Source organism: Mustela erminea, chromosome 4 (genome assembly GCF_009829155.1).
Source record: "Mustela erminea isolate mMusErm1 chromosome 4, mMusErm1.Pri, whole genome shotgun sequence".
NCBI lineage: Eukaryota > Metazoa > Chordata > Mammalia > Carnivora > Mustelidae > Mustela > Mustela erminea.
In genome coordinates, this window is record NC_045617.1 from 65,050,477 (window position 1) to 65,065,047 (window position 14,571).

The window sequence follows — 14,571 nt, forward strand, 5'->3', positions numbered from 1 at the left end:
ATGAGAAATTCTGGAAAGAACACAAGTACATGGAAGTTAAATAACATGCCACTGAACAATACGGGCTCAATCAAGAAATTGAAGAGACTGCTGGGGAGTGGTGGGGGAAGGATAGGGTGGCTGGGTTATGGACATTGGGGAGGGTGTGTGCTATGGTGAGTGCTGTGAAGTATGTAAACCCAGGGATTCACAGACCTGTACCTCTGGGGCTAATAATACATGACATATTAATAAAAATTTTTTTAAAAAATTGGAGAGACAATTTAAAAATGCATGGAGACAAATGAAAATGAAAATACAACAGTCCAAAATCTTTGTGATGCAGCAAAAGCTGTTCTGGGAGGGAAGATTGTAGCAATCCAGGCCTACCTCAAGAAGCAAGAATATCTCAAATAAACAACCTACCCTTATACTTAAAAGAACTAGAAAAAAGAAATCAAGCCCAATACCAGTAGAAAGAGGAAATAATAAATATTAGAACAGAAAGAAATTAAATGGACACTAAAAAAAAAAAAGATAGGAAAAATCAGTAAAACCAGGAGCTGATTCTTTGAAAAGATCAAGAAAATTGATAAATTTTTAGCAAGACTCATTAAAGAAAGAAAGAGAAAAGAAAAGGGGAAAAAAAGAACAAAGAAAAAGGAATAGAATAAATCAGAAATTAAGGAGGAGAAATAACTGATACCACAGAACTACGAAAGATTATAAGAGAATATTATGAACAACTATATGCCAACAAATTGGACAACCTCGGAAAAAATGAGTAAGTTCCTAGAAACAGAAAACCTTTCAAAACTGAATCAGGAAGAAATAGGAAATTTAAACAGACCAATTACTAGCAATGAAATTGAGTCAGTAATCAAAAAGTCTCAAAAAAATTTAAAAAGCCCACCACCAAACCATTTCACAGGTGAGTTCTGCCAAGCATTAAAGAGAAGGTATTACCTGTTCTTCTCAAATTATTGTCCAAAAAAGGACGGGTTGGCGAGGGGAAGGAAAGTTTCCAATTCATTCTATGAGGTAAGCATTACCCTGATACCAGAACCAGATAAAGACACTTGAAAGAAAGAGGGAAGAAAGGAAGGAAAGAAGGAAGGGGAGAGGAGAGGTGGAGAGGGAAGGGACGAAGGAAGGGAGGGAGGGAACGGAACTTAAGGCAAATATCTGATGAACATAGATGCAGCAATCCTCAATAAAACATTAGCAAGGAGCAGCTGGGTGGCTCAGTCGGTTAAGCAGCTGCCTTCGGCTCAGGTCATGATCCCAGGTTCCTGGGATAGAGCCATGCATCAGGCTTCCTGCTCAGCTGGAAGCCTGCTGCTCTCTCTCCCACTCCCCCTGTCTCCCACTCTCGCTGTCTCTTTCTGTCAAATAAATAAAATCTTTTTTTAAATTCTTAAAAAAAATTTTTTAATGCAACTCAAACCCTCCTGTGAGTTAAATCCAGCAATGGACTGCCTGCTTTGCGCTACAGAAAAATGTAGGCAGTAGAAAGAGCTCATCTCCTGTTGTGTGTAGTTTTACACTCGGTTTCTGCAGAGACATGGGCTTGACCTGGTAGTTCCAGTCTGACATCAAAAATTGGTCTTTTTGGATTACTCCTGCACATCCCAGGAGGTCTCTGCCAAATACTCTCTAAACCCCTTTTATTTTGATCAGTTTTCCATATTTGACTGAGACGCTTGACAGCTTGGGGTTTAGGTCTGTAGATATTTCCTTTTACATCAAAGATTAAAATTTTCCTCCTATTTTCATTTTTTTTAAATTACATTTTAGTTAACATGTAGAGCAATATTTGTTTCAGGAGTACAATTTAGTGGTTCGTCATTTAAATACAACCCCCATTTGTCCATCACAAGTACCCTCTTTAATACCCATCACCCATATAGCCCATCCCCCACTCACCTCCTTCCATCAACCCTCCATTTGTTCTCCATCATTAAGAGTCTCTTATGGTTTGTTTCCCTCTCTTCCCCCCCCTTTCCCATAAGTTTATATGTTTTCTTTCTTAAATTATACATCTGAGTGAGATCATATGTATTTGTCTTTCACTGGCTGGCTTATTTTACTTAGCATAGTATACTCTAGCTTCATCCGCATCATTGCAAATGGCAAGATTTCATTTATGATGGCTGAGTAATATTCCATTCGCACAAACATGTACCACACCTTCTTTACCCATTAAATAGTCGATGGACATTTTGGCTCTCTCCATAGTTTGGCTATTATTGATAATGCTGCTGTAAACATCAGGGTGCATGTACCCCTTTGAATCTTTTTTGTGTATCCTTTGGGTAAATACCTGTAGTGCAATTGCTGGATCATAGGGAAGTTCTGTTTTTGACTTCTGAGGACCCTCCATACTGTTCTCCGGAGTGGCTACATGAGTTTACATTCCCACCAATAGTGCAAGAGTATTCCCCTTTCTTTGCACCCTTGCCACCTGTTGTTTCTTACATTGTTAATTTTAGCTGTTCTAAGAAGTGTGAAGTGGTGTCTCATTGTGGTTTTGATTTGCATTTCCCTGATGATGAGTGATGTTGAGCATATTTTCACGTGTCTGTTAGCCATCTGGATGTCTTTTTTGGAAAAGTGTCTATTCATGTCTTCTGCCCATTTTTTAACTGAATTATTTGTTTTGGGGGGTTGAGTTGTGTAAGTTCTTTATATATTTTAGATACTAATCCTTTATCAGATATGTCATTTGCAAATATCTTCTCTTATTCTGTAGACTGCCATTTAGTTTTGTTGATTGTTTCCTTCACTATACAGAAGGTTTTTCTCTCTTTTATTATTATTATTTGACAGAGAGAGAGAGAGATCACAAGTAGGCAGAGAGGCAGGCAGAGAGAGAGAGGGGAAGCAGGCTCCCTGCTAAGCAGAGAGCCCAATGTGGGGCTCAATCCCAGGACCCTGAGATCATGACCTGAGCCAAAGGCAGAGGCTTAACCCACTGAGCCACCCAGGCACCCACAGAAGCTTTTTATCATGAGGAAGTCCCAGTAGTTCATTTTTGCTTTTGTTTCCCTTGCCTCCTAGCAATATATCTAGAAAGAAGTTACTCCGGTCTGTCAAAGAGGTTTCTCATATTCTTCTCTACAATTTTAAGTTTCCTGTTTCACGTTTAGGTCTTTCATTTATTTTGAATTTATTTTTGTGTTTGGTGTTAGAAAGTGGTCCAGTTTCATTCTTCTGCATGTGGCTGTCCATTTTTCTTATCACCATTTGTTGAAGAGACTTTTTCCCACTGGACATTCTTTCCTGCTCTGTTGCAGATCAATTGACCATATAGTTGTGGGTCCATTACTGGGTTCTCTATTCTGTTCCACTGACCTATGTGTCTGTTTTTGTTCCAGTACCATTCTGTCTTCATGACTACAGCTTTCTTATATAGCTTAAAACCTGGAATTGTAATGCCTCCGGTATTGTTCTAAGAGAGAAGTGTGTTGCAATACAGGCCTACCTCAAGAATCAAGAAAATCTCAAATATATAACCTAACCTTATACTGAAAGGAGCTTGAAAAGGCACAACAGGGGCAACTGGGTGGCTCAGTGGGTTAAAGCCTCTGCCTTCGGCTCAGGTCATGATCCCAGGGTCCTGGGATCAAGCCCTCCATCAGGCTCTCTGCTCAGCAGGGAGTCTGCTTCCTCTTTCTCTCTCTGCCTACCTCTCTGACTACTTGTGATCTCTTTCTGTCAAATAAATAAATAAAATCTTTAAAAAAAAAAAAAAAAAGAAAGAAAGAAAGAAAGAAAAGGAAAGGCATGGGTGCCTGGGTGGCTCAGTGGGTTAAAGCCTCTGCCTTCAGCTCAGGTCATGATCCCAGGGTCCTGGGATCGAACCCCGCATCGGGCTCTCTGCTCAGCGGGGAGCCTGCTTCCTCCTCTCTCTCTGCCTGCATCTCTGCCTACTTGGGATATCTGCCTGTCAAATAAATAAATAAAATCTTTTAAAAAAAAAAAAGAAAGAAAGAAAGAAAAGGAAAGGCATAGCAAATAAAGCCTAAAGCCACCAGAAAAGGGGAAACAATAAAGATTAGAGAAGAAATAATAATATAGAAACAAAAAACACATGAGTGGATTAATGAAACTGGTATCATTTTCAAAATGTATTTTGGTCTTGGGAATGGAGGGTGAAGGGAAAATAATCCCTATTTTATCATTGTCAAAGAGGAAGACCTCAAAAATTTTCTTCTTACCCAAAGCCTTTTTTTTTCAGTGGCTTTATTCTCTTGGCAGAGTATGAAATACTTGGACAGTATCAAAAGCTGAGAAATAAAAGAAAGATCAGTTAGCTGTTATAGATCTTGATAGACATTATTGCTAATCACACTCATCGCCTAGATCTATGAAAAACAGGAGTTCGTGGATAAAAGAATACAAGTGGGCTTTGGAGGAAGCACTTTTCTGGATTTGATACATAGTCCCTACTGTGTTCGTAGCGACTGTGAGAACGTGAACACACGCTCTGCTCTGTGTTGAGACGGTCCAGTGTTTGGCTCTTGGAGCTGCAGCTCAGAGCTTCATCATGTTTTGCTTGCTAAAGCCATTTGATAAAATAAGGGAAAATGCTCTTGGAAAAGGTTGATGTTGAAAATGTGGAATGCGGCTCATGTTTTAACTTATGTTCCCCCCATTTTTTTCTTTTTTTTTTTTTGAAGTATGACTACGAATATGACGAGAATGGTGACAGAGTTGTTTTAGGGAAAGGCACTTACGGGATTGTCTACGCTGGCCGAGACCTGAGCAACCAAGTCAGGATCGCTATAAAGGAAATTCCAGAGAGAGACAGCAGGTACAGTAACTGTGGCTAATAAATGCAGTTTTCAAAGTACTTTGGATTGTTTATAGAATTTTAGACAATGTTTTGATGATATTTTAATTAATGAAATGAATTTATTTCTGCCTAAAAACTCCAGTGTCTTAATCAGCCCCCTCTGAGGGTTAGCTGCTGCATCAGTCAGTGACTTAAGCACAGCCCTCTGGTATCACCTCTCAGAGGTGACAAGGACAGGACTTCTAAAGAGTAGAAAAGACAATGGCCTGGGCGTGTTGGGCTCAGATGTGTCAAAGAATGGTTGATGTATTAGATGGATAGATGGGGAGTGAGCAGGATCAGAAATGGTTTGAACCACAGGTTCCAGTGTTCAGTTTTGCACCTAAGGAGCTTGGAAGTCATCCCTCCATCTTAACAACGGGGAAACTGACCAAACTAAGACCAAACTAAAAATTTTGGAATCCACTGGAGAAGGGAGGTCACAGGACCCCAAGTCTGGAGAAACAGTCATGGGAGGTGGGGGACACTTTTGTGAGTTTTGCCTCCAGAAGCCCTACCAAACCCTCACAGTGACATTGGAGAAAAATTCCCTTATGCTTCCAGCAGGGGAGAAGGGGGAGAGGAACCATTTTGAAATATGCCACAGCTCTGTTCTTCCTAACGAGGTCTGACCTCAAAGAGGCTATTTTTACCAGGCCCTACCCTATGAGAGTGTTATCAGAGCCTAACCAGCTGGGGAAAAGGAAATACCCAACTCTTGTCCACTGTAGCCGTCCTGTCCTAGCTGAGGGCAGCAGGGGACAGAGGAGAAGGGAGACTGCAAAGCATTTGTGAGGCTCCCAGCCCAGTGGCACAGGCTCCTGAAGAGGCTGAGACCTAAGCATAAGACTATAGAATGCTTCCCCATAAGACTATAGAATGGTTCCTTTTGCCTAATACATCACGTTTGAGTTTCAACAAAAATTACAGAGCATACCAAAAGACAAAAAACACAGTTTGTTTATTTATTTATTTATTTTTTAATGTGACAGAGAGGTAGAAGATCACAAGTAGGCAGAAAGGCAGAAACGCTCTGCTCTCTGCAGGGAGCCCAATTCAGGGCTCGATCTCAGGACCCTGAGATCATGACCTGAGCCAAAGGCAGAGGCTTAACCCACTGAGCATCCCAGGTGCCCCCACAGTTTGAAGAGACAGAGCAAGCATCAGAACCAGACTCAGATATGGCAGGGATGTTGGAACAATCAGACCAGGAATTTTAAAAACAACTTTAATATGCTGCAGGCTCTAATGCGTAAAGTAGACAGTGTACAGAAACAGAGGGAGTATAAGCTGAGATGGAAATCCTAAGTAAGGATCAAAGAAATGCTAGAGATCAAAATCACTAACAAATGAAGAAGGCCTTTGCTGGGCTGGACACAGTTCCCTTTTTGAGCTCAAGGATATGTCCTCAGGAAGTTCCACAACTGGGGTGCCTCAGTGACTCAGTTGGCTAAGCATCTCAGTTTGGGCTCAGGTCATGATCTCAGGGTTGTGAGATCGAGTCCCATGTCAGGCTTCACGCTCAGCAAGGAGTCTGCTTAAGATTCTCTCCCTCTTCCTCTCCTTCTGCTCCTCCCCCACTCTCTGTCAAATAAATAAATCTTTTAAAAAGGAAGGGAGAGAAGAAAGGAAGGAAGGAAGGAAGAAAGGAAGGAGGGGAGGAAAAGAAAGAGAGAGAAAGAGAAAGAAAGAAAGAAAGAAAGAAAGAAAGAAAGAAAGAAAGAAAGAAAGAAAGAAAGAAAGAAAGAAAAAAAAAAAAGAAATTATAAAACTGAAAAATAAGAAGACTGGAAAGAACAGAACAGTATATCCAATGCCTAGGGCAATAGCAGAAGGAAAAGAAAGAGAAAAGAACAGAACTATTAGAAGAAATGGTGTGAACCACACATAGTTTGGCTGTGTAGAAAATGGCAGGGTTTTTAGAACAAGAAGGTTGTTGAGGGCATGGAACCGCTCTGCTCACAGAATTTCCTGTTGCTCCCTGCTCTGGTCCTCTGTTCTGTGGTTTGTTTCTCTAACCAGTAATTCTCTGTTGTCCAGTCTCATGATTCCTGCTGCCCCGTGGCTTCCCTTGTATCTTCTCTCCATAAGATAGAGCTCCTCCAATCAACTACATGAATTCTTTATGGGTTGTGTATTCAAACTCTGAAAGAGTGGGGAGTGGATTGAGTCCATTGTTACTATTGGCCTCTTTGAGCCAGACTTTAATGCTGGGCTACATCCTGGCTTTGAGGATCTTCCAGAACTGGGGCATCTGGGTGACTCAGTTGGTTAAGCATCTGGTTCTCAATTTCAGCCCAGGTCATGATCTCAGGGTCATAAGATCAAGTCCACTCAAGTCCACTTGTCTCTGGCAATGGTGACTGGGTTACATGACCAACTTTCTTCAGAAGCTCTCTGGGTCATCTGTCTACCCAGCCTCACCACTTGTAAGTTTCCAGGGTAACATGGCCAAAACAGAACTGTACATTTTTACCCCTAGATGTACTCACCTGAAATATTCCCTGCCTCAGTGAAGGTTATCCTGTCCATCAGCTGCTCAGGCCAAAATCTAGGATTCCTTTAGATCCCTCTTCTTCTCTCGATGTCTCCTCCATCAGTAAGTCGTACTGTGGTCTCGGCTTCTGTAACATTCTCGGTCTACCCACTCCTACCGGTCGCTACAGCCACAAGTCCAGTCTTCAGGTCTCTCACACAGGATCCTTACTGCAGCCTTCTCGTAAGGAGTCTCTGCCTTCACTCTTCCTTTCCCCCTACTCAGGCCTTCCTCGGAGAAGCCACAGACATCTCTCTGAAGTGAAAAATCACATCATGTCACTGCTGCTTGAAACCCTTCAGTGGATCCTTATTGTAACCAGCATGAAACCCCCAACCCTTAGCATAGACCTTGGCTTCCCTTGGTGGCCCCCACTTCCTCTCTGGCAGCCACGCCGACCCCAGGAACACAGGGGCTCATTCCAAAGGACTCAGCAGCAATGCCTCATTTCCTTCAGTTCTCAATTCAGACTTTAAACCAGCAGACAGGCCTTCCTTACCTCCCCCAAGCTGAAAAACACATCCTCCCAAAGCGGCCAGTGTCCCAGGTCCCAGCTCTTTTTGCCTTTCCATCCTTAGTGCGTGACTTTCCTCCATGGCTGCTTTGCCTCCAGCCTCTATATTAGCATTCGAGGTAGGAAAAAGAAAAAAGACAATTTTCCCAGAAATGTCCAGCATATTTTCACCTCTGTTCCATTCACTGAAAGTGATCACCCTGACCCCCAATAGCATTTTTAGCTGACCCTACAAAAAAAATCCTACAAATGGAAAGACAAATGTGAGGTAGGCAAACAGCTGTTGCTGTGTGCCCCATGTATGGTTTTCATTTTATTTTCTTTGATACTGTTGCAGAGTTTCCTCGGTTAATCCATGAGACATATTTATGAATCCCCTCTTATGAGATGATGATAGAAATTGTTAATGAAATACCTAGGGTAATATATACAAACTTGTCATCTTAAAAATGTTAACTATTCCTATAGGTTCTTTTATTATTATTGTTAATATATAATGTATTATTTGCCCTAGGGGTACAGGTCTGTGAATCATCAGTCTTATACAATTCACAGGACTCACCATAGCACACACCCTCCCCAGTGTCATTAACCCAGCCACCCTATCCCTAACCCCTCTCACCCCCCAGCAACCCTGAGTTTGTTTCCTGAGATTAAGAGTCTCTTATGGTTTGTCCTCCTCCCGATCCCATCTTGTTTCATTTTTCCCTCCCTATCTACCACGACCCCTCTGCCCTGCCTCTCAAATTCCTCATATCAGAGAGATCATATGATAATTGTCTTTCTCTGATTGACTTACTTCGCTCAGCATAATACCCTCTAGTTCCATCCACATCTTTCAGTAACATATATACAGATTTTGAAACAATATAAAATTTAACAGGTTTATCACTATCCAATGACTGCAGCAAACCGACCAACCTTTAGCAACAGCCCTTCCCCTCCCACCAGCAAATGAATTTAAGTAGGTAGTTGGAAGCAAACCACTTTTAGAATCCCCTTTGTAACTTGTTTATTCAGCTGCCATTGAGCATTCACAAAGCACACCGACACCAACAAAGGTCCTGTTTGGTAGCGATGCATTTGGCAGAACATTGGTTGTTTGAAAACCCTCGAATGACGAGTGCTTCTCTTGAACAGCTGGAGCCCGGCATCTCCTTATTACCTGTAGAAGCAAAAGTGATGTCTCTCGTGTTATCGTGAGAGACAACACACAAAGCTGTTTCCATCTATATGCCCTGGAAAAAATAGCAGTTAGAAAGGACAATTGCTAAGGTAATAGGATGCATGTGAATAATGCATGATCCAGCATCTACCACGTGTGGCCATCTGGAATGAACAATCATAACAACAAAGACAGTTGCTTCTTTGTTTCCTTCACACTTTAAAAGCACTTTGTAGAGAATCGGAGGAGTTGTAGGAGAGAAGGGGTGGTGGGTTCCTAATATGTCCCAACTAGTGGTTAACCTCAGGTTGGCTTCCTCTTCCAACATTCTACACACAACTGAACTATTTACTTAGATCAGTTATTCTCTACCCTGCTGCATATTAGAGCCAACTGGGGCACTTTAAGAATTACTGATGCTAAGGCCTTATCCCCCGAAATTCTGGAGTGAGTTTTTCAGGCATTGGTTATTTTTACAAAACCCTTTCAGGAGGTAAGATGTCCAGCCAAGGCTGGGAACCACTGGTGTGGATCGACGTAGTGGGGATTTGACTCAGAACGTGCTCTGGAAATATGTATGGGTTAATAGTTTTTCAAAGCTACATATGTAAGTAACTCTGATTATCTGTACCATTTCTTCTTTCCACTGTCACGGCTAGTAGAGAAGAAATAAGATTTCTTGTAATTTCCATAGATACACATTGCTGATTGACATGAACAAATTAACATTTCATGCTTATTCGGTGCTTGACACTTACCCTTTCACTTAGTGAGACTTTCTGAGTGTTACTAATCAATTTCATATTGGAGAAGAGTTCTTATTCTTAGCTAGGTTGAATCCAGACTATTATTGTAACTTTTAAGCTATCCTTTGGTTACATATTGGGGGAGGAGGGCAGGAGAGTGACATGTTTCCTTTTCCAGGATCTTATATTTAAACATTCATAATTGATTTTCAGTAGAGGCTCAGGAGGTGACAACGCTTTGGCTTATCATAAACTGAACTAATCACTTGCTTTGGATTTTTAGTCATTTTTAATACCCTAAATCTATAGAACAGACCCCGTATTGCTACTAATTTATCTCATGCATATCGAGAGCAATCTTCTGCTGAGTGTTTTCTTATTAACTAGTGTTTTATTTTTTTTTAAGATTTTATTTATTTATTTGACAGAGAGAGATCACAAGTAGGCAGAGAGGCAGGCAGAGAGAGGAGAAAGCAGGCTCCCTGCCGAGCAGAGAGCCTGATGTGGGACTCGATCCCAGGACCCTGAGATCATGACCCGAGCCAAAGGCAGCGGCTTAACCCACTGAGCCACCCAGGCGCCCCTTAACTAGTGTTTTAAACTGTTTTAAACACCATGGAAGAAGGAACTTGCAAATGTCCTGAGAATCACAATCTAAGTATCTTATTGGTAACACTACATATCTGTGTTTCTCAAGTTGTCTAAGTTATCGAATGGAGTTGTCTCTAACTGATATCCTGTTGAGGGGTTCAGGTTAATACCTACTTTATCGTTCCTAGAGCAGTTCTACAGAAAAATAAAATGAGCAAAAGATTTTAAATACAAGTTAATTTTTCTGTGGTTGTTGGAAGCATTCTGAGTAATATTTTACAGATTATAAAAGTTTGCTTAAAGGAATTTGGGTTTTTGTAACTTCCTAATTGCTTTAGCTTTATAGCTTATCCTGAAAAACTCCATGACAATAGAATTGTTCCATACTAGCCAATTCTAGTATATGTTATTTAAAAAAATAAGCCATTCTGTTTATATGGATTTACCATCATAAGATCTAAGCATTTCTTGTATGTAGCAGCAAAGGAAATAATGAGGCATCAGGTTTGTAGTTTATGGGCTGGTGGTTAGTGCCTTTCATACCTGTAACCTTCATTGTACAACAGAAAAAATATTAGAGAATAGCTTTGGGTCTCTAACACGCTACCATATAATAATCATGTTAGTATAAGTATATAATATTAATCTTCAAGATTGATAAGAGTCTAGAAGCTTTAGAGTACTTCAGATAATCATCAAAAGGGTTGTTCTGTCTGTTCCAGAAATATAAAACACTTTCACTGTATAATCTGATAAAGCAACGTATATCAAGTAAGTGATTTTTAAAGCAACCAGATGGTTTAATGCTGGTCTTTCAGTGTGGAGGCCTGCATAGGATGGGGTAAAAAAAAAAAATCATGATGTATTAGAACTGATGGACCCAGTAAGATGAGGATTTGCCATGAGCTCAAAGAGGCTTGGGATATAAATGGTTTTATGTTTCCTACAGAAGAGTTGCTGGGCCTTTCGGTAAGTTCTGGAATGAAAATGAAAGTGATTTATAATTTTTATCTCCCAGGGCAAGAGTCTCCTGGAGTAGTAGAGTTATGTTATGAGGCCAGTGAAATAAAAAGTCATGTTAATGTAGACAGTGAGCTATGTGGGTGCATTCAGTTTTCCTGGACTAATATCTTAGCTCTGTCACTTACTAGCTTTAAGATCTTGGACAGATTAGTTATCATCCTGGTCAATCAATTCCTCATCTATAAAATGGGCACCTTAAAAGTACCTTCTCCTGGGGTTGTCATGCGAAATGAGTTAGTGTATACAAGAGGCTCAGATCAATGCCTGACACATTTCTCTTCAGGCCCTACCTACCACTGCTTCAACTTCACAGAATTTACATTAGAGAAATAAATACTTTAGATAGTCATATTTTATTTTATGTATGGACATATAGCTGACGTTTTCAATTTGTATTGTTAGGGTACGGAGTCGACCACCCCTCAATTAGAGAACACTCTCAATAATGCAAGTCACACAGCGAGGTTTATTTCCAGCTAGCTGGGGTCCAAGTATCTGCCCGGCACAGCGGGTTTCAACAAGGACCCTGAGCACTCAAAGCCAAGGGTTTATATTAGCATTTTCAAGGCACTTTTTCATGGCTACATACATATCTTGCACCCCACTTTGACAGTTTAACTTTGTTTAACCTTTTGCCACCCCGGCATCACCCTGGCGCCATCTTGGCGGTTAAGTGAGATTTAGGTTTAGAAGAAATTTAACTTTATTTACATTTCCTTCTGCCTCAGCCTCCCGCAGTTTTATGGTGGGGAGAGCGACCTTAGGCCTTGAGGAACTGAGCCGTTTGTCTCTTGAAATTGGGCTATTGAAGAGATAGCCTTTTTGTTGTAAATCACCAGGACATTTGCAAACCAAGGGAGACTCCTGTATTGCAGGATTGTGATCTCCGCAAGTTAACTATTTGTTTTCTTTAACATCTGGTCCCTGTGGTGCCATCACCTAACCGCCCTGGTGGTATGTGATTAAGTTGTTTCTTAGGTTTTAGCTACTTTCTCTTATCTCAAGTTGCGTGCGCTTGTCTTGTCCGCTGGTTAGGGACGCTCAGTAAAATGGCTTCCGGGCCTTCAGGATGGCCATTCTTATGCTAAACCCACTCTCACAGTGCAAGGTGCCGGCTTTTGCTTTGCCAAGATGGCTGTGCTTATGTCAGGGCTAGACTCGAGGTGGGTATCGCCTTGTTTTTCTTGGCCTCCACACCTGGAGCTGGTTTCTGGGACTTGTTTTTAAGTCCCCTGGGGGAAGGGGAGCAGGGACAATTTAAGAGTTAAACAACAAACTCATGGTTAACCTCATTGGAAGCCTCTGACTAAAATAAAAATATAAAATAGGTCCTTACAGTATTGCTTTCATCTATACACTAAAATCTGGCTACACGATTAGCTCATCAACACTGGCATGTCTTTTAGATACTCCCAGCCCCTGCATGAAGAAATAGCATTGCATAAGCATCTGAAGCACAAAAATATTGTCCAGTATCTGGGCTCTTTCAGTGAGAATGGCTTTATCAAAATCTTCATGGAGCAGGTCCCAGGAGGTAAGAGAGGTTTTTCTTTCTTTAAAAAGTATAAATTTTTATGGGCTTAAAGAGAAGCACGATTGAATGGGATTTACCAGTTTACAGGTCTTAATTTGTCTAAGCTAAAAGATAAATCAGATTATGTTCATTGCAGCATTATTTACAATAGCCAAGATATGGAAACAAGCTAAGTGTCCATCATTGGATGAATGGATAAAGATGATGTGTTTCATATACACAGTGAAATATTATTCATCCATATAAAAGAGTGACATCTTGCCATTTCGACAACACAGATAACTATGAGGGCATTATGCTAAGTGAAATAAGTTTTACAGCGAAAGACAAATACTCTGTGATCTCACTTACATGTAGAATATTAAAAAAAAAAAAAATACCAAGCAGACAAACCAAAAAAACCAAGCTCCTAAATAACAGAGAAACAAATAGGTGGTTGCCAGAGCAGGGGGGTGGAGGGTAGGGATGGGCAAAATGGGGGGAAAGAGTCAAAAGGTACAAACTTCCAGTTATAGAATAAGTCCCAGGGATGTGATGTTTAGCCTCGTGACTAGAGTTACCACTACTGCATTGTGTATTTGAAAGTTGCTATAGAGTGTAGAACTTAAACTTTCTCATCACAAGAAAAGAATGTTTTTGTAACTGTGCATGGTGACAGGTGTTAACTAGACTTATTGTGGTGATCACAACCCGGTGTATCTAAATATTCCATCATTGTGTAGTACACCTGAAACTACATAAAGTTTGTCAATTATACCTCAATAAAATTTTTTTTCAAATTAGACCTGTGACATCAGCTTGCTGTTTATTAGGAGACAATAAAAGTATGCTGAACCATTTTAGTACCAATCATCGTGACTTGGATTAAAGTTAGGGACGGAGTGGCCTTTTATTTTGACTGTAATAATGAGCATCTTCAGGGCCTATGAGAGCCCAAGCATCTAATACTCACTCTACTTCCTGGGCCCCCAGGAATAAACAATCAATGATAGTTTAAGTTACTGTTCCACTATTAACATGCTTTGAAGAACTGATTTGATAAGATTCTATCCACTGTTTCTCCCTACTTTACAGGAAGTCTTTCGGCTCTCCTTCGTTCCAAATGGGGCCCATTGAAGGACAATGAGCAAACAATCGGCTTTTATACAAAGCAGATACTTGAAGGATTAAAATACCTCCATGACAATCAGATAGTCCACCGGGATATAAAGGTAGGATGCACTAGGATTCACACTTACAAGCTCCTTGGTAGGTCACTGTTTGCTTTGCAAAAGTCATAGCGTGTTACGAGTATTAATTGAGAATTGTGAATAAATCAACCTTAGAAAGAGCAAAAATGTAAGGCACTACCTCTTCTGCTCCAAGTCAGTTATTGATAAACCTTATCTCTTCTCCTCAAGGAATAAATCTCTCAGCCATGTTCATCCAGAAACGATTGACCTTCCACTGCATGCCTGACACTGTTTCAGGTGCTCTGGGGAGGGAGTAACACAGCAGGACAAAACTGGGCATCTTAGGGTCCGGATGCCTGAGGTGCTTACAAGCTGCTTAGTCTTTGTATCCTTGCCCGGACTGGCTACTCAGTAGATATTGACTACATCAATGGATGAATGATTAGGAGGGGAAAGGAAAAAAAAAAAAAAAGA

General features: G+C 40.8%; 1 protein-coding gene across 3 annotated transcripts in view; it reads left to right on the plus strand.

Annotated features, from left to right (window-relative positions):
• Positions 1 to 14,571, plus strand: part of MAP3K5 (mitogen-activated protein kinase kinase kinase 5) — a 201,201-nt gene that overhangs the window by 142,922 nt on the left and 43,708 nt on the right. For all 3 annotated transcript variants that reach the window (XR_004284933.1, XM_032339409.1, XM_032339411.1), the window contains exons 15-17: positions 4,662 to 4,795; positions 12,798 to 12,925; positions 14,000 to 14,136. Coding sequence is in view for 2 of the 3 variants with exons in the window: in XM_032339409.1 (XP_032195300.1) it covers positions 4,662 to 4,795; positions 12,798 to 12,925; positions 14,000 to 14,136 (399 nt within the window). In the remaining variant the exon portion in view is untranslated. The remainder of the gene's footprint in view (positions 1 to 4,661; positions 4,796 to 12,797; positions 12,926 to 13,999; positions 14,137 to 14,571) is intronic.